The sequence below is a fragment of the Enoplosus armatus genome, chromosome 19 (assembly GCF_043641665.1).
Source record: "Enoplosus armatus isolate fEnoArm2 chromosome 19, fEnoArm2.hap1, whole genome shotgun sequence".
In the NCBI taxonomy this organism is placed as follows: domain Eukaryota; kingdom Metazoa; phylum Chordata; class Actinopteri; order Centrarchiformes; family Enoplosidae; genus Enoplosus; species Enoplosus armatus.
The window spans coordinates 20,786,388-20,806,119 of NC_092198.1; the positions used below are offsets into that span (position 1 = coordinate 20,786,388).

At 46.7% G+C, this 19,732-nt stretch overlaps 2 protein-coding genes across 2 annotated transcripts; both read left to right on the top strand.

Moving 5' to 3' along the window:
• Positions 1-1,164: 1,164 nt before the first annotated feature.
• On the top strand, positions 1,165-2,301 carry LOC139302153 (5-hydroxytryptamine receptor 1E). The gene has a single exon (XM_070925758.1). The coding sequence runs from the start codon at positions 1,165-1,167 to the stop codon at positions 2,299-2,301; it is 1,137 nt and encodes a 378-aa protein (XP_070781859.1).
• A 954-nt stretch (positions 2,302-3,255) lies between these two features.
• Positions 3,256-18,958, top strand: znf292b (zinc finger protein 292b). Its single transcript, XM_070925402.1, has 8 exons — positions 3,256-3,420; positions 7,580-7,734; positions 7,908-7,986; positions 8,117-8,252; positions 9,103-9,305; positions 9,812-9,948; positions 10,441-10,582; positions 11,602-18,958. The coding sequence occupies exons 1-8, from the start codon at positions 3,256-3,258 to the stop codon at positions 18,379-18,381; spliced, it is 7,797 nt and encodes a 2,598-aa protein (XP_070781503.1). The 3' UTR covers positions 18,382-18,958.
• The last annotated feature ends 774 nt before the right edge of the window (positions 18,959-19,732 follow it).

The window sequence follows — 19,732 nt, forward strand, 5'->3', positions numbered from 1 at the left end:
GAATCAGAATCAGAAATACTTTGTTGATCCCCAGGGGGAAATTGCAGTACAGTATGGCATTATTTGAAAAGCTAATTTAAGAAAAGCTGTTTACAGTCTGCTTTAATGTGCAGTAAGGCTGTACTGGTGTGGTTTATAGCTCAGAGAAAGTATTACGTTTCTTGCCAAAAGTGGCGCTTTGCCCCTGAATTACTCTCATTAACTTTCTGAGGGACTGCAAAACTTGAATCGCCCGGCTAATATTACTCATTAATCAAATCTGCCACTTAATCAGAGAACAAGGACAGGCATGCTTGTACCTATGGGACTACTGTGGCCAAGGTTGTGTCTTTTACCCTCATAAAAAAAAGCGTCTAATGAACACAGCAATGGCTGCAGGGACTACAGCATGATGTCTAATCACTGATGGCTGGTCCTGCTAGCAGCCCCCAAAATACAGGACTATATACAAATATATTGCATGCTATCTAAACCAGGGGTCCTTGGGGGGGGTTCCAGGGGGGCCCCGGCAAAAAGGGGAATAGTTTATTTTCACCATAATTGTATCCGTAAGTAACACAATGACAGAATGTATGACTGTTTTGGTCATACGCTTTCTGTAGTAAAACATCTCAAATCAGATGGGGGTTCCTTGGTCTAATTTGTGTCAGTTTAGGGGTCCTTGACGTGAAAAGGTTTGAGAACCACTGCTCTGAACATGCGTGGTTTGGATGCCTGGGGTCAAGGACCACGTTGGAAATAAATCTTGCATTTTGTATCTGTGACCTGGGGTCCTCTCTTTCTCGTTGTGTCAAATATATTAAGCTGAACTACACTAAGACTCCTCATTCGGCAGGATGGCTAAATCCCATGTTCGCCACTCATTTTCAATTGTGTAAGCGTCCCACTATTGTTTTTGTTTAATGCCGATTTGCTCAGATGTAATTATCATATCACCTTCTTAATGCTGCCTGAGGAAGCCGCTAAACCTGAAGCATATTGCGCCAACAGGTTCCTATGCAGGATCATAGTAGTTTGCAGAACATCCCAGCATGCATGGAAGACCAGAAGTGCAACCTTGGCTGTCTCTAATGTACTATTTGTCTGTTTTGCTGTTTCAGACTGGCCTTTGACCCTCACCCTGGGAGTGATTCCAGAGAAGGAGGGGTCATCCCGGGTCCAGGGATGGACATGGAAAGCTACCCAGGGGGGAGCACCTTGGGTCCCAACATCACAAACTGCACCGGCCCACCTGCCAGCAGCCTGCAGGCGGTCCGCCTCACAGACGGGATGGCGGCGGTGGTGGTTGTTCTCGGCCTCCTCACCCTCTCCACGGCGCTAACCAACGGCGCCGTCATTGTCGCCATATGCACCACCAAGAAGCTCCACCTGCCCGCCAACTACCTCATTTGCTCCCTGGCCGTCACCGACTTCCTGGTGGCGCTCCTCGTGATGCCCATCAGCATCCTCTACATCACCATGGAGACGTGGTCCCTGGGTCAGGTGATATGTGAGATGTGGTTGAGCATGGACATGACTTGCTGCACCTGCTCCATCCTGCACCTGTGTGTCATCGCCCTGGACCGGTACTGGGCCATCACCAAAGCCATCGAGTACGCTCGCAAGAGGTCGGCCCGCCGCGCCGCTGCCATGGTGGGAATGGTCTGGGTCATCTCAGTTCTCATATCCATGCCACCCTTATTCTGGAGGCAGAGGTCCAGCAGTGGCAGCCTCCAACAGTGCATCATAGAGCATGACCACCTGGGATACACTATATACTCTACTTTGGGGGCATTTTACATTCCCATGATCATCATTCTTATCTTATACTATAGGATTTACAACGCCGCCAAAACTCTTTACCAGAAGCGCGGCTCTTCCCGGCACCTCAGCAGCCGCAGCATGGGCAGCCAGAACTCTGTAGACCACTGGCGTGTCTCCCATACATTTTGTGTGTCAGACTTGTCCAACTCCGATCCCGCACTGGCCACATGCAAACTCAACGCCACCATCCGCGTCCCGTCCTTCGAGACGGACGTGGACGGGCAGGACGAGAGGAGCCAGATATGTACCTCGCGCGAGAAGAAAGCGGCGCGAATCCTCGGCCTCATCCTCGGGGCCTTCATCATCTGCTGGCTGCCTTTCTTTATGAAGGAGCTCCTCGTGGGTCTGCAGGTGTTACAGCCCCCTCAGCTTCTCTCGGACTTCCTCACTTGGCTTGGCTATATCAACTCCCTCATCAACCCCCTGCTGTACACCAGCTTCAATGACGATTTCAAGCTGGCCTTTCGAAAGCTTCTCAAGAGAAAAGAGCACGCGTAGGTCCCAGGTTTAAAAACACCAAAGGGAACGTAAACATGTTTAACTTACTTGCAGTCTCTCTGCTGGGCAATATGGAGCGTGATGTTGTGCTTTTCAAATAAAAAAGTTACATCTCAACAAACAACATATGCTGTTTTTCTCAATAAAACAATTCTTTATAACTACTATTCATTCATGACACAGCTTTCGTTCATTATCATCTGCTGCTCTTTCTGCTCCAAAATGGACTGTTTTTTTGTTGTTGTTTGTTTGTTTATTACAGTTTTACTATGTACCGCTTGGAGACTTGGTGAACAGGCTTCAAATCCCAGTTGAAGCACGTGTCCAGTAAATGAAAACGGTAATTGTGGCAAAATGACCTTCATTGAAAGTTCCATTTAGATTGAAACTTGGGAAGTTACTGATTTAGGTTATGGAATTTGCTTTTTTTGTGTGTGTAAATCTGGGGTAATAATCATCATCATCACCCAATAACAATAATAATGAACCCAGCAGAAAACCATATGGTCCCAACACCGTTGGCGCTAGAGGACCCTTAATTTAAGAAAAACGACAACAAAAAAATAGGGTTCCAACACTTGGTCCAGTACCACTGAGGCTGATGGGGATACCAATATCCAATCTTTTTGTTCTATTTATTTATTGAATCTTTTTTTGTTTTTGTTTTTTTTTTGCATTTATTGAAAACAACCAGAACACAGAGTGACATATTGATAAACAAGAAGAGGGTGATGCCAGGGGTAAAACAAAACAAAAAAAAAAGATACATTTACAGATATAATACACAGTAAAAAAAAAAACTCAAGACATTTCCATCATCAATCTTCTGAACTAATCCTGATGCGACCTCTGCAGTCCGCAGTCATGACAGCGTTTGCCTCACGACGTAAGCGTCGCCCTGCGCTTGCATACGTAATGACGCTCTAGTGCTACGCGCAGGAGCTGGGTGTGAAGATGGCGGACGAGGAGGCCGAGCAGGACCGTAGTCCTGAGAGCGGTATCAGTGAAACGATTGGGGAGCTCAGACAACGGTTGCAAGAGCTGCAAGAAGTCGTGGTCGGAGAGAGCGGCCACTCGCCAGCCCAGTCCTCTTCTGAGTATTGCCAAGAGTTCTGTCGGGTGAGTTATACCCCCTACATATTCAGCCAGCAAGCTAACAAGCTAGGCAGCTAGCATTAATAATAACGGTACGTCTTGACTCCTGGATAAACAAGGCAAAGGGCAGATTTCATAGCCGAACTATGCTAGAATGGACCGGGTGGTTGTGTACAGTGTGTTGCCTCGTGACGGTAACGGAATAAAAGTATGTGCAGTAGGTAAACGTCGGCTAATCGGTGAAGTACAACGTACAAATAGGACTCCGCTAACATGGCTAGTTAGTTCGCTACTAGCATACGCTGGCTGTGTCTGCAGGCGATAGTTGAGCATAATGTCACTGACGTCCAAAATCTTTTGGACACACTTCTTGTTGTCTGCCGTGGACTGGTTCCAACACACCAACACCAAAAGCCTGTTTCTGTATTTGGTTCAGGGTGGTGCCAGGTGCCAGTTGCATGGTAGCGTGTCAGCCGAAACAGTTCCAACTACAGTTAGCTTAACGTTTAGCTTTTAGCCTTGTATGTTTGGCTACATGCGCGTGCACGTGAGAGTAATTTCGCTGATTTGTCTGTGGTGGGTAACATAGCCCTCTCGTTTACCGAAGCGAATTGGTCTTGCCTCGTAGTGGGGTTTCTAGTTGCCAGTGGCCCAAAGTCTGCTGTCAACAGCAACGTAGCCCTGCGTGCAAAGGGAAACGGCAAGGATTTGAGTGTACTTCCCGCGATGAATTTCGTGTGTGTACGTGCCGAATCGGACGCACGCATTTCTTTTCTTATTTGTTTTGCAGAAGAGGCCCACCACAGTCGCGTACTGAAAACAATACAGAAACAGAAATGGTTACAGTCTCCATAGAGTCCTGGTCGTTGCTCATTAGACACTCGCGCAACTGCGTGGCCAAAGAGATGTGTATGGCGTGCAGCATGAGCTGATGAGAGTACAGGAGGGCGGATCTGCACTGAAGCATCCCGACTCCCATTGTAGTGCGCTTCTTGGCTGGTGGATTCCCTGCGTAAAGGAAGTGTGTCCGCTGTCTCCAGAAACCCAGCATAAAGTGAGGCGTGGTGTTGTGGCAGCAAGTTAAAAACGTGTAGTCCTGCTTTTCCCAAAACCAGGGTGGCGCTCTGAAAAGTACATTAGTGGTGGGATCACGTGGAGGGCTTAAGAGACATTTGTTGATAGAGATGACTGTATTCACAAAGCCACAGGCCACGCAAATATTCCAGCGGCTCGGGCCTCGGTAGTCGTTATTCCAGAGCAACGACTTGGCCAGTGTTTTGAACGCAAGAGTCTGACTCGGGGTGGTGTGTGGGAACATCATTTGAGTTCCAGTTTGATTTAGTAGTAAAAGTTAAACTTCCCAGCCAGAGTAAACTCCGCCAGTATATGCATCCCGCACACAAGCTTTATGCCAGTGCCTGAACCAGAAAAAGGACATCGGTTTTTCTCTGTCGCATAACATTTCAATGCGGAAGTCAGAAAGTGCCACTGTTGGCTATGACCCTAACATCCTCTAAACTTGCTGTGTATGTATTAGGCCTTTTTGTATTTCCAAGGCCAACGATGAAAGCCCTCCATCCCTCTGTGGTCTCGTGCCTTTCGGTCCAGTTGCTGCCGTGACAGCCAGTTTTGTCAGGGAATTGACTCTCCTGCGGTCAGACCTTTCAGATGCAGGTGTAAATAACCTAAAATCACTTGCTGCACCTTTTGTATTATACACAGATGATCTCCATTCGTTCAGCGCTACCTTAAAAAATGGTTGGGTGCGCCACCGGTAATGAATTAGATGTGAACTAGTAAATGGGGTCTCAGACACCAACTCATGACTGCCTATGTGTTTATATATGCATGCAGTTTCCTTAAAGATTCCGGTCCATGTTGACATGATGTCATCGAGCAGATGCTGCATATTTGTCAGCTTAAAAAAAACCAACAACCTCACGCTCCACTTGAACTCACTGTCCATTTGCCCACTTGTAGCCTCAGTTTCCTGTTCTTAGCTGAACACGTGTCTTGCGTTCAGAGATGCCCTTCTTCATAGAAGTTATTTCAGTTACTCTGCCCCCCACAAGAACTGTGGGAACCAAGAACGTCCCACAGAACTGCTGCTCACTGGGTGTTTTCGGACTGCTGTGCTTGAAAAGTCACTCAGATCACATTTCTTCCCCATTATGGTATTGATTTAGATTATACGTTTAGATCCGAGCACCAACTGAACCTCTCCACCATGTCTGCACGCTTTCATGCAACGAGTTGCTGCCACACGTTTGGCCGATTTGTTGAATCCGTTTTGGAGAGGTGTTGATGCAGCTGTATGATCATTTTGAAGGATGCAGTGTGTGGTGCTGCTGAACTGTATTGCGTTATACTGAGAGGTGTTTCTGTTAGTTAGCCTGTCCTCATTGCTATAAATGGGGTGGACAAAATAATAGAAACACCTCGTGTATAATATGTTTCAACAGAAAATGCGTTTTTAATCCCTTCACCCCTCTATTTTTCAGAGAGTTGGAAATACCTTGCAAATGCTCTTTGTTTGTTTGTGTTGAAGCACAGTGAGTCTGTGTATTTTGCCAACCCTCTGTGCCAGAACTTCAGAGTCAGTTGCACCGGTGGTTCCAAAAGAACAAAATTTCATTCACAATTTTCTCATGTGTGCAGCAAAATGCTTGTACTTTGAAAAGTATTGTTTGGCCAAAGGCGGACTGATCAAATGCGAGTGAGTCTCTGCGGAGCCGAATCATAATCATAACACAGCACCGAGAGCCTCAAAGCCATTTCAGTTCTATCAGTATTCCAGGGAGCAATTTAAATGTTCAAATTTCATCTCAAGAAGGACAAGTAACTAAGCACGTCTTTTTTTCTTTTTTTTTTTAATTAGGGGATGTTTGTGTCAGGGAGGATCAGATCCTGGAGTGTGCAGAACTCAGTATTACCTTCCTGGCTCTACACGAGAATCCAGTCCTGAGCGCACGGCCGATATCGGGGAACCCACAGGGGTCAAAAAATTTGGTAACCCGATGAAAGGCAGCAAGGATTGGCGCGATGTGGTCGCTTTTCTCCGAGAATGTTTTAAAAGCATGGCAGCAGTGTTCTGTAAAAGTGTAAATAATAACAAATAAATGCTAAATGTTTATTATCTATCTCCATATATAGAACCTTTTTAAGGGTGTTATTAAATAGTAGAATAGAGCTGTGGGTGGAAGATCGTGAATGTGCAGGTTAAAGCAGAGAGCATGACCGACCTCAGGATTTTATGAATCAATATCGGATCATTCAAATCTGATCAATGATCGATTTGAATTGGGAATTTTTTTTTGTTTTTTAAACTCAGTCCTATATTTTACACTAAAAACATAAACATCCTAAAATTGTGGAGGATTTGAATTTCCTTTTACAAATCAGGGATTTTTTTTTTAACCGTGAGCCCAGTCTGACAGATCATTTATTGTTATTTTGCCTTGTGCAAGCCATAAGGGCATTATGGTATTCTGTTTAAATACATTTGCATTAGTTCTCAAATATGATTTATGAATTGACGCAGCTTTTCACCACCAATTGATCGGGACAGCAGCCACGGCGTCAAGACGGCTTCATTGTCATTCAGTCACTGCCCTGTTTTGGCAGTGCATAAAATGCCCCAAACTCCCACTACCAGAAATAAAATGACAAAACCCCCCCAAAAAACGTTGGACTCGTCCAAATCACCCCAACCCTAAAGTGCATTAATGTTAGTCAAAGCAATGCAGTAACATATACTTGAGAATTGTCTAGCTCTTGGTTAAGAATGGTCTGCAATGCAGCTTTTCTTAAAATCTCTTTTGTTTTTCTATGAAAATTGCTTTTTTTTAAAAAAAAACGTTTTGAGTTTATGGTTCTTTGTGGTTTTGCCCCTTATTCCTGTCGCTTCCGATAACATTTTGCTCACCTGGAACCTGTGGTTTAAACAAGTCATCGGTGAATAAGGCAGGTTTAAGTAGAACCAGGGTGTAGCTCTGTCAGACCTAATGGGGTGGTCTACGTAGTGATGGACAAAACAACGTAAATAAGACCTTGGTTGTTCAAGAGCAAGGATGTTGGTAATCAAACCAACACCCTCAATCAAACAGTGTAGGCAGTTGTTTAAAAGATAAAAGTTTCCAGGACAAACAGGGTGTCTTTTTAAACCGTGGTTCCCTCTCTATAGACACTGCTGGAGTACGCAGGCCGTTGGAGGATAGAGGAAGAGCCTTTGCCGCTGGTGGAAGTGTACATAGTCGCCCTGCTGAGTTACGCCCAGGCCTCTCCATACCTCTCCCTGCAGTGTGAAAATGTTCCTCTAGTGGTTGAGAGGCTCTCACTGTAAGTACCATTTTTTAAACTATAAGATACAGGGTTTACACCCATAGTCAACAATCACTATGCTGAATACAACCCTGTTTACGAAAGCTAAATTATAGCTTCCTTGTGTAATTCTATCTACGTTTAAAGCAAAGCTCAACATCGTGTTTTTTGTCTCCCATTTCCTTCCGCAGGAGCTTTGTGGAGCTTTTGCTCTCACTACAGGAGGCCGTTCCGGATGGCTTATGGAAAGAATTCAAGTCATCTGTGCAGGTAAAGCTGAGGATTCTCGTGTTAAAAAAGCACTTGTCCTGCTCAAAACGTGGCGTTGAAATATCTCAGATAGTTGCACACCTTCTGCATCGTGTCTTTTAAGTCACAGAGTTGTCCCCGTTGTGTACAGTTTGCTTACAGTAAGCTGCAGGAGAAGGGAATCACTCAGCTGTCCCTGCTGTCTGCCTTGGGCCAGTACGATGGCGTTTGGGCCAACAGGGTCCTGCAAGGCCTTCTGTCCAACGAAAACCTACAGACTGAACAAGGTGAGTTCCTGCACTGCAGTTCACACCCGGGCCCGTGTGAGGAGGGAGGCGTTGCTAATGCTCTACCAAGACTATATACCTATTCTTGAGAAAATGATGTTGTCACGTTACCAGATCCGTGGCTCCAAACCTTAGCTGAGATCCCTCTGGTTTTTGGCTGTTTTTAATTGTCTTAAGCTTGGCTCGCAGCTGGTAACTATCTTTTCGCAGTCTGGACCAACTGTGCTGTGAAGACGTTGCAGTAGCGTTGCGCGAACAGGGACTTTTTATCACCCTTCTATGTTAGCGAACACGCGGCCTGTCTGTTTTCTGCTGCAACCTGAGCTCATCCAGACACTTTATGGCTGACTAAAGTAACTTAGCAACCCCTTTTATAGCACACACTTTTCTGTTACTGGTACTTCTCTGACTCACTTACCACAACAAACCCGCTAGACGACACACACACAGGCCACCTTCCTTAAAAGGCGGAGGCTCGGCCGGCAACATATATGAGAGCATTAACGCTGTGGTTGTGCAAAACTAGCCTGTTAAAGAAATGTAGTTATTGCTGTCCCTGGGAAAATAACTCTATTCATTAATATAACTATTAAGTGTTTGTTTATATGGCCCTTCTCTGTCTATCAAGGTAAAACAGGAAACACGGGGTGTAGCATTATCCACTGTCATATTGTTAAGAACTACAAGGGTGTTTAATTTTTTTTCCCCCTTTTGAGAACAAATCCAAAGCCAAAAGGTTTGGCTGCATCTAAATTAGATGGAAACCTTATTTCAATACAGCCAGTCAAAGTCTTTGCATGAAGCAGCAACGCCAGTAAATGTCCCTATCAACATTCCTGCTGGTTTTCAGTTGAGGAGCTCCTGATGCAGGAGGGGCCGGTCCTGTTGGAGATGAGAGTGAAGCAGCTGATGAAGGAGAATCAGCTGGGCAAGGCTGCGCTGCTGGCGAAGACGTGCTCCGAGTGTCCCGCCTTCCAAGGGAAGGGACCTTTCAGGCAGATGTACCTGGTCTGCCTCTGTGCTACCTCAGAACAGGATCAGCTCATGGATGAGGTACGTGTAGCCACACAGGGGAGATCACTGGCCTGCACTTGTGTACGTACAAAGAGCACGACAACGTGTCTCTCGTGCGCTTGGTAGAGCTTTGCATTCCATTAGTTGCATCAAGCAGACCACCGTAACAGTACAACATTGCCGTGCTATGTTACATAGTTCAACTGTTAATAAAATATATGGCCTTGAAATGGCCCTCTAAGAAGAAAATGGTGTTTCGCTGCAAGCTTTACTCCTCTGCCAGCTGTGCCATGCCTCCCACTGAGTCTGTACCTTTTTCTTTTTTTCTTTTTTTTTTAAAGACCTTTTCCTATAATAAGTTCTTCATCCACAAGATGGCAGAATACACTTAAAAGCAGTTTGTGAGACTCCTCGTTGGAGGCATTTTTGGTGTCTCCCATCACTTTAAAAATATTGGACGAAGCATGCAGGCGTCTCCTTAAGAGGATATTTATTGTTTTCCAGCGAAACTTACTTGGCGCACACGTGGTATCTATCTGTTACAGCTTTCAAAGGAGGACTGCCGCGATTCTTTAGAGATGATCTGCAACCTGGAGTCAGATGGCGATGAGAGGGCAGCTTTCAGCTTATGCTCAGCCTTCCTGACCCGACAGCTTCTCCGGGGAGATACGTACTGTGCTTGGTAAGAAAAACGCAAGCCGCCGCCGCCGCCGCCACCACCACGTGTATTTACGGAGGGAGGAAACGATTTATCCTTGACAGGGCTAACCCAAATAGCACAGTGATTGTCAGTCACAGAATCGACACCTGCCTTAATATGAATTAAATAAAGCTGTATGTTTATCCCACTAACAAATATTTACTTAAGTGTATTTGTTTAAACTGATTATTTTTTTTTTTTTTTTTTTACAGTTGACATTGTTTGTCATAAAAAAAAAAAAGTCCTATGATGCTGATGCACAATTTGTCTGCATATGTTCATTCAGTCCAAATGAACCAACAGCACATAATGAATCACTTGCTCAAAATCAGTATGGAGTATTGTTAATGCACACCGAGTATCGTTGTGCGTCGTCAACAAACAGGTAGTGCTGCGAAGCAGACTATCAGTATGAGACAGAATAGATATTGAACAGCCAATGAATGGGAACACATTCCCCTTTCCTCCAACCAGGGAGCTCACTCTGTTTTGGAGCAAGCTGCTGAAGCGGTTGGAGCCATCGGAGCAGGCCTTCCTCGACAGATGCCGCCAGATGTCCCTGCTCTCCAAAACCGTGTACCACATCCTGTTCCTCATCAAGGTCATCCAATCAGAGGTCAGTTGTTGCGGTATTATCAGCGTGCAGGGCCATAGACTGTACATAAAGATGGCTGACGTGTCTCCATGTTATTGTGTGTTTCGAAAGTTTCATTTTGGCCCACGTCCCATCCGCTGACATGGGGGGGGGGGGGCTTATGACCTATACTGCAGCCAGCCACCATCAAGATGTTTTGGCTTCACTTGTGGGGAGCTGTCATGTCGTCCATCTCTATATACAGTCTATGGTGTGGACCCACTGAAAAACAAGACTATTGCATGTTATTACACTCCCTCACGTAGTTTTCCAAGACATTTATTTTAGCCTGTGTGTGTGCCCTTTTAAGTTTAGAGCGATCTTTTCACTATCAAATGCTCAGTAGTGCTTGTAAGCTTGACAGGTGGTTTTTGTGTGCATAGACAACAGCGGCCACGGTCAGCTTTCAATTCATTAAATTTCCGATGGATTCGTACGGTGACCCCAGTTTCAGAGTGAAAATTCTCCAACCTCTCCTGCACCAGAAGACTTTTTCACTGTCCGTCTGTTTGATCAGTATGTTTCAAGCCAATCTTCAGCAAGATAGTGTGCTCCGCAGTCTGCGTTTTTTTTTTTTTTTTGCATGCAGCCACGTTTGCTTACATCAGTCGTAAGCTCAAAGCATGGAAGACAAATAAAAGCATTTGGAGCATACTGGAGAACAGTGTATATATATATAAAAGACACATTTCAGGTCTACAGGATGTGAGTTTTTCATACTGAAAATATTCTACATGGAGTACTCCTTTTTTAAAGTACTCAAAAGTGTGTGGGTCTGTACAGTGATTCAGTGCTGATTCATTTTGTTGCTGATGTCAGCGATTAACAACTACCAGCAGCCGGTAACTTGTGTGTTGTTTGCCAAATGTAACCCTGGATTATTTAATGAAGTAAAAATGGATCTGATTAATTAATCGTGAAAGTCCCATGTGAGTTTCAGAATAATTGGGTTCCACCTGTTTGGCAGCTTTTAAATCAGTCTTCCTCTTTTTTTTCCACAGATTGACTGCGTTGGCCTGCCAGTGTGCGTCGAAATGTGCATACGGGCTCTGCGGATGGACTCAGACGACGGGAGCACCAAGGCCACTGTGTGCAAAACCATTTCCTGTTTGCTTCCCACTGACCTGGAAGTCAAGCGAGCGTGCCAGCTGACGGAGTTCCTCTTGGAGCCTACAGTGGATTCATACTATGCTGTGGAGACTCTTTACAATGAACCGGATCAAAAACTAGAGGAGGAGAACATGCCCGTTCCCAACTCGCTACGCTGTGAGCTCCTGTTGGTTTTTAAAACCCAGTGGCCCTTTGACCCGGAGTTCTGGGACTGGAAAACACTTAAGCGTAATTGCCTATCGCTAATGGGTGAAGAGGCTTCAATAGTGTCATCGATTGACTTGCTGAATGATACTGAAGTCCCTGAAGAAGAGGAAGACTTCCTCAGCCAAGAGGGGTTTAAGAATATGCCAGACCACTTGGTCAGCGGCACCTATGAACTTAAAGACATAACAGACAAGAGACAGAAAAACAGAGAAATGAAGAAACTGAGAGAAAAGGGTTTCATATCTGCCAGGTTCAGAAACTGGCAAGCATACATGCAGTACTGTGTGCTGTGTGACAAGGAGTTTCTCGGCCACAGGATTGTACGCCATGCACAGACTCATCTGAGCGGGGGCGTATACAGCTGCCCGATATGTGCTCAGACCTTTACCTCAAAAGACACGTTGATTCCCCACGTGACATCGCATGTCAAACAGTCGTGCAAGGAAAGGCTGACTGCAATGAAAACAAACAAGAAATTGGCCAATTCCAAAACGGCCGCCCCTGTTATTGCAGCGCTAAAGGCCAAGACAGAAAATGAACTTCATGAAAATGCAGAGCCCCCGGGGCAAAACGGCGGGCGAATTCTTAATGTTCAGGCCCGGGTGGCCAGGTGCAACATAGAGTGCAATGAGGACAATGTATGCCCCGTTGGAAAATGCAGGAGGAGCTTCAAATTTTTCAAAAATCTCATTGCACATGTCAAAGGTCACGGGGAGAGCGAGGAAGCGAAGACGTTCCTCGAAATGCAGAGCAAAAAAGTTGTTTGCCAATACTGCCGCCGCCACTTTGTCAACGTCACCCACCTTAATGATCACTTACAGGTGCACTGTGGTGTGAAGCCTTACATCTGCATACAGTTGAACTGCAAGGCGAGTTTCCTGTCCAACACTGAGCTCCTCATACACAGGAAAACGCATTCTGTGTTTAAGGCTAGATGCATGTTTCCGAATTGTGGGAAGATTTTCAACGAGGCCTTCAAACTCTACGACCACGAGGCACAGCATTATAAAACCTTCACTTGTAAAGTTGCGGACTGTGGGAAGGTATTCCATTCACAACAGCAGTTGGATTTGCACCAGGGGGAGCATGCCACTCGCGAGAAGGAGAGCCCGCCTTCTGAGCCGACCTCACAAAATATGCAGCCTGGCCCGTCACTCATCGAGCAAATGCTCTCCAGTCACACGCCCCTTAAACACGAGAACTCGCACGAAAGCTGGAACACTGCAAGTGCTGCTACTTTAGATCGCGGAAGGCTGCCGGTGTCCATTGAGAGTTTGTTGAAGTCTTCGCAAGCACCTGTGGAAACCATAGGACAATACAGAGTCAAACAAGAGCCACAGAATACGCCTTTCTCACCCGGTCAGACAAATCATTCTGTGATTCAGCCTGTGAATTCCCACTCGTCTGATCCTAATAGACACAGAGATGGTCCAGGCAGTCATTCGTTTGATTACATGAGACCACCCCAACAGAATCAACCAGTACCTCCATTTGAAGCTAATTTAGGCAGCGGGCCACGTAGCTGTGGTGCAGATGTCTCACGAGGCCAGCCACAAATGTTCCCCAGTAATGTAAATACTGGACCAATGAGTTACAACTCCGACCGCATCTTGCCACTGCCAGGGCAGCAAGGGCCAATGTGTAGTAGCAACCTGTCAGCAATATCCCCTCCCCAGAACTCCATAGAGCCAGCAATGTCACAACCACTTCCTCCAACAGCAACCCCACAGCCACTAACCGGGAGCAGGCTGGAGAACTCCGTGACGTCCTCAACTGGCACAGGCCCCCCTCCAGGACAGCGAGAGCGATTTCACTGCGCGTTAGAAACATGCACGAGGCACTACAGCTCTTACAGAAGCGTCACCAAGCACATGAAAACGGTTCACCCAGACTTCTATGAGCAATGGAAAGTTGCTCGAACCAAAATCAGGATAACCTACGCGCCAGCGCCGAGCCCATCATCTGCCGGACATCTCGGTTCGGTCGCCTCACTCCAGCACCAGCAGGGCAACACAGTACCAGTTTGTGGAGTTCAGAGGCAGAATGTTATCCAGTCACCTCCTTATGCTAACATGGGCGCGAGCACAAACTATACTCCTCTCCATTCCCATTCCCATTCCTCATTAGCCCACAACCAGAATGCTTCACTCCTGATGGAAAACGTTTTAAATCCCATTGTTCTCTCTCAGCTAGGGAGTGACACGAATCTGTTAACTGCGCAGTCCCAAGTGTCAGGCGGTCAAAAATGGCACTCCGGCCCCGGAGGTGAGCAAATCCAAAACTGTGGCTCTTCCCAAGTCTATCAATCTAACATGCAAGTGATGCCACAAGTCGATTCGACCAGTGCTGCGCTGCCAATTAGCGTCCCGTCTTGCTCTATGACCGGCTCGACAATGAGCAGACCGGCAGAGTCTTTGCAGTCGCCACTTATGGAAAACGGGTCCCAGTCAGTTTTGCCCCCGTACATGGACAGTGCCAAGGAAGTGTCACACCAAGCGGAAGATTTCCTTCCGCCCTATATATCGCAGATGCAAAGCAGTTTAGTGTCTGGTTCCAGGGCACCAGAAAACCCCAAATCAATGCAAAATCATGTGCAGTCCCCTTTTCCCTCTCCAGACAGTGCAAGCCAAACAAACTGTAACAGCCAACCTCAAAATGGCCCACTCGTCCCCGAAAACAATCCTGAAAATCAAAAGCGAGCCAAAAGAAACAAAAGGACCAAATGGCCAGCTATTCTTAGGGACGGCAAATTTGTTTGTTGCAGGTGTTTTAGACAATTTAATAGTCCCAAATCCCTCGGAGGCCATTTGTCCAGGCGCGCAATCTGCAAGCCATACGAGGAGTCGGAACTGAACACAGACCTGCCAACATCGTTCCTCGACCTCCTCAATTCAGAGCAAACCGTTGGCGCCGCACAGCCACAGTTGTCTTACAACCCTGCTGCCGTTTATCAGGAGAAGCCCCGTCAGCCCACAACGAATGGTTCAACAGCCCCCAAAAATTACCCAACTCCTAATTATCCACAAGATAACTTGCCAGCATATGGGAATGGTGAGTCGAATGACGACATTCTGAAACAAATCATGGCTGAATCCAACATGTCTGATCTTTTTGTGCACACACCGGCTCCCCAGCCATTGTTCCAAAATCCCTGTGTCCCCTACGGAGCTGGCGAACGTTTGCCAGGCAGCTCAGTCATACAGCATACAGAGAACGTCCAGCTGAAGCGGGAGGACAACTCGTACAGCACACCCCACTATCCTCAGCCAAGCATCGAGACATTTGCTGAAAGTGAGTTCCCTGACCCGCTTCTTACTCAAATTCTCGCAGACAACTCTTCCACTGCTGCTTGCGCAGGTGTCCCCGCAGACCACAGTGAGGGGTATCACTGCGAGACAACTTTCAAGGCACAAGACACAGATTCAAACCCAGTGACACAAACGCTGCTACCTGACAGTCAGCTTAGTCCAAGCGGCAAGCAAGCTGAGGCGCACAGGAAGACGACCGAACAAGATATCAAAAAGAGACTGCGGGAGCAAATTTTGGCCGGCGACTTTCAGCGCAGGAATAGCTTATGTCATTCAAGCATCACTGACCCGAACGCCAACTCAAAGAGTCCCATGTCTTTTGGCCCAATGTGCAGTTCTTCCAATAATTGTGGACTTCATCAGATGTCTCACGATGCAAAGAGTGACTCAGCAAGTGAAGGGCAAGTCATCCAAGAAAGCTCTGCAATAATCCCGGGGACCCCCGGCGAAATCGAACAACTACTGAACACGCAGAGCTTTACTTGTTTCAGGGAGACCCCCGTCCCGCAGCAGGAGACGCTGAGCCCCACAAGCTTCGCGGCAAGCGACGCAGATCTCGAGCCCGCTCCGTTGTCTGCCGGCCAGCAACAGTGGATGACAGAGATTCAAAGCGCATTCGAAAGGCTCGACCTGGTCAGAGAAATATCCCACCAGATGTCCGCTTGCATGAAACAAAACGGCAACACTCCGAACAGCCAGACGGGGTCGGCACAGGCGGATTTGCACATCCCAGTGTCCTCCATCATTATAAAGCCGTTTGCCTGCGACAACGAGAACTGCGCGTTTAGTTCGATGTCAAGCGAGGCGCTTTGGAAGCACCTCTCCAAAACTCACAACTACACACTTGAGATGGTGAACGAGGTGAAAAAACGGTACGGCCAATATGCTCCTTTCAAGTGTCAAAAATGTAGTAAAAGATTCACTCGCAATTCAAACCTCCGCACTCACTACCAGTCAGTTCACAAATTGTCAGCCAAAGAAGTTGCTGATCTAGATACGAAGCGCAGGCTGGCCAAAGCTGCTGCCATTCAGAGCTGGCCCGCTGGAACAAACCAGGCTCCGTCGGCTCAAACCACAATGGCCACGCAATCGCCAGTGGAGAGCAGAACACATCTGTATTCACTCCAAAACGCCGTAAAACCTGATCGCCCACCGCACGCGTTTGTACCACGTACTAACATGGACATAGCTAATCAGAAACTTCAAGATGACAATCGCTCCACAGTCATTCACCCCTTGCAGACCGCTCCCATGCATGAGCAAGCAATGACTCCACCCGTGCAGGCCCAGGTCCCCGCATCAGCCTTTCTGTCAGCGCCAGCGGGGGTGGCAGCAGCAGAACAGTGGTCACATGGACAGCAAGGGACCTTTCCCCTGGTACCCCCTCAACACGCAAGTTTGCCCGAAGCGTCGGCTCCTCTCGCGCAGCCTCTGCCGGCCACGCCCCAGGCTGACGGGCCCCCGTCTCTCGACAAGCAACCCGCTAAGCCGAGCATAGACATTTCCAAGAAGACGAAAGAGAGGAAGCCCAACTCCGGCGATGTCATGAGTCCGTACAGGCCGTATCGCTGCGTTCATCAAGGCTGTGTGGCAGCCTTCACCATCCAGCACAATCTGATCCTGCACTACAGGGCCGTTCACCAGTCTGCTTTGTCAGCGCTGGAGGTGAACAAAGACCAGGACCATAGCGAGGGACCGGATGAACTGATGGACCATGACGAGGAGGAGCCAGAGGCAGAGATGCCCCAAATTTCTGAATTCAGATGCCAAGTCAAAGACTGCTCCCGAGTTTTCCAAGAGGTCCCCAACCTTTTGCAGCATTATCTTCAGCTGCACGAATTCAGTCTCGATAAGGTCGGCGACCTTTTGTCCGGCATCAAGCTCGGCAAGTTTGCTTGCGGCCACCAAGGATGCACAGCATCCTTCACTGCTTTCTGGAAGTACATAGGGCACGTCAAAGAACAGCATAAAGATATGAAGTTGGCCAAACCCGAACAATTAAACGGCTCGTTCAGGTGTGAGATTGAAGGCTGCGACCGCTCGTATGCGACAAAGTCAAACCTGCTCAGGCACGTCATGAAAAAGCACCAGGACCTGTACCAGCCTAAACTCAAGAATCAACAGATAAAAGAGGACGGAGTGAAGCAGAACTCAAAGACTTTGCATTACCAAATAACCAAGACGAGTAATGGAAAGGAAAACATTGAGAGCAATAAAAAAATCCTACAGAGGGGAAGTGACACAAAGAGAGTCAGCAAGGCAAAAAACAATCACTGGACTAAATACGGGAAGCCCTCCTTAAAATCAAAAGTGGAGGCATCTGCAATGTGCACCAAGAAATTTCCTCTGCAATACCCCTGTATGATTAAAGGTTGCGAGTCGGTCATGAAGTCCGAGCGGAGCATATTAAAACATTACATGGGACACGGGCTGTCCGAAAAGTACCTGGAACAGCAAAGGAGCCACTTCATATTCTGCAAAAAGTTGCCCCGGCAGAAGTGCCGCTCCAGGAGTGACGACTCCAAATCGGACAACACCTCTGACCTGTCCGACGCTGAGCTGACGGCAGACACCGGCCTGGAAGGAGGGGAATACGGATATTCAAAGCCTGTCCTACGCAAAAGGACCACCGCGGGGATTCCCGCCGCGTTGTTCGACACCAAACTGTCCAACGACGAAAGCTCCGACGGCTCTGTGGTGCTCAAGCGCAAACGAGGGCGCCCGCGGAAGCTGATCGCCAAAATTGTGAAGCGCAAGAAGATCCCCCGCACGACCAAGATCGACGTGGTTTACAGCAGGGACGACGAGTCGGACTCCTCCTGCCCTGCAATAGTGCAGGGGGAGATGACGGAGCAGAGCGCGCCGCTGGCCTCTTTTAAACCGATGGGATTTGAAATGTCCTTCTTGAAATTCCTGGAGCAGTCAAACAAGTGTGAACATCCCTTGGCGAGGAAGGTGGACGTCCCAGAAACATGGCGCAAGACGTCAAGCCCGAGCACCAAAGACACCTGCGCCCGGTTCAGCAACCGCCAGAATTTGAAATCACTCGGCAAGGTGAAAATAATCATAGACGGGGCCTTTTCGGGCGTCGCTGACCTTATGTTGAAACAGCTACAGGACATGCGGCCCACTGTGTTTTTGGGAAAAAATGACTAACTTGACTTTTTGGGGGGTTTTGTAAGGCAGAATCTCAGGACTAGAATGAGTAAAAATCTGCTGCAGACTGGTGCCCTACATATAAAATGTTTGGTTTTTTTACACATCCAGCTATTAAAACAAAAAAAATGAATTAAACTGTAATATTATCTGTACTTTTTTTTGTTGTCTTTTTTTATAGAAAAGTGTATAGCATGTTTTTATTTATGGGCTATTAAGTAAAAAAAAACAGTTATCTGAACAGAAATCGAATCTGACATCTGCTTTTGGTATCTTTAATTATCCCTGTGGGACTTAACGAGGCGGACGGACTTTGAAATGGACTTGTATTGTTCTGTGTAGTTTGTGATTTGAAGGTGTTGATTATTGTGCGTCGTGTATAGTTTGAAATCACCTACTGCCACCAGCAGTCTTACTATTAAAAGAACCGCTTTTGTTTTGTTTTTTTGTTTTGTTTTGTTTTTTACAACCAGTTTTGACTTGTTTTTCCATCACTCGCCACTTTGTGAAGGTTGTAAAGTGAACGGGAAAATGGTTTTTGTGGAAGTTTTGACTTATTAAAAACAAATGAGCTCTACGCTGTCATATGATTTCTGGCATAGAAAAAATTTTGGAAGTAATTTGGAATGTGTCTGTTGCTAATTTGCTGTGCTTGTCGTGTAGCGTAGCATAACGACTGGACCAATACCTTTTAAACCCCATTGTCTCTTATTTGTTTGTATTGGAGTACAGACCAAACCTCTGGGGGTATTTTGTCACAATTGTCCATTTTCCACTTTCGAAGTAAAACTAATTCAGGTCCTTTATCGTCATTACTACAACTACTACAAGGAAGGGTACTAAGGTGCAGAGGGAGTGAAACTTATGGTACACTACCTTTATTGTCGTCTGTGGGGCCAGTTAAAATATCAGAGTGCTAGTGCAGTTGCCTTTGTAGGGGCAAGTTGAAAACGCATTTATTCAGTGTGATCTCTTTGGAGAAATGCGGACAAATTCAGTGAAATCCTAGTATTTGTCCCTAAAGGGGCAATTCAAGGCCAGCAAGCCTGCAAACAGAAGTACACACGCGCAAACCATTAATACACATAAAAACCATACAAATATGACAGAAAGACCTGATTCTCAACTAAAGTTGTCTTTTTTCTTTTTTTAACCACATTAACTCAAGCTGGTCCTAAAATCAAATCCAAGTCCTGAAAATAATTGTACCAAATATCCTGAAGATGAAGGTTGCTCCAGGACTTCACTTATATAGTGCTTTTCAACCTTAAAATAGGTTGCCAAAGTGCTTTACACTTAAGACATTCTGAGGCTTGGCTGTAAAATGTAGGGCGGGGGGGAGAACATGGTC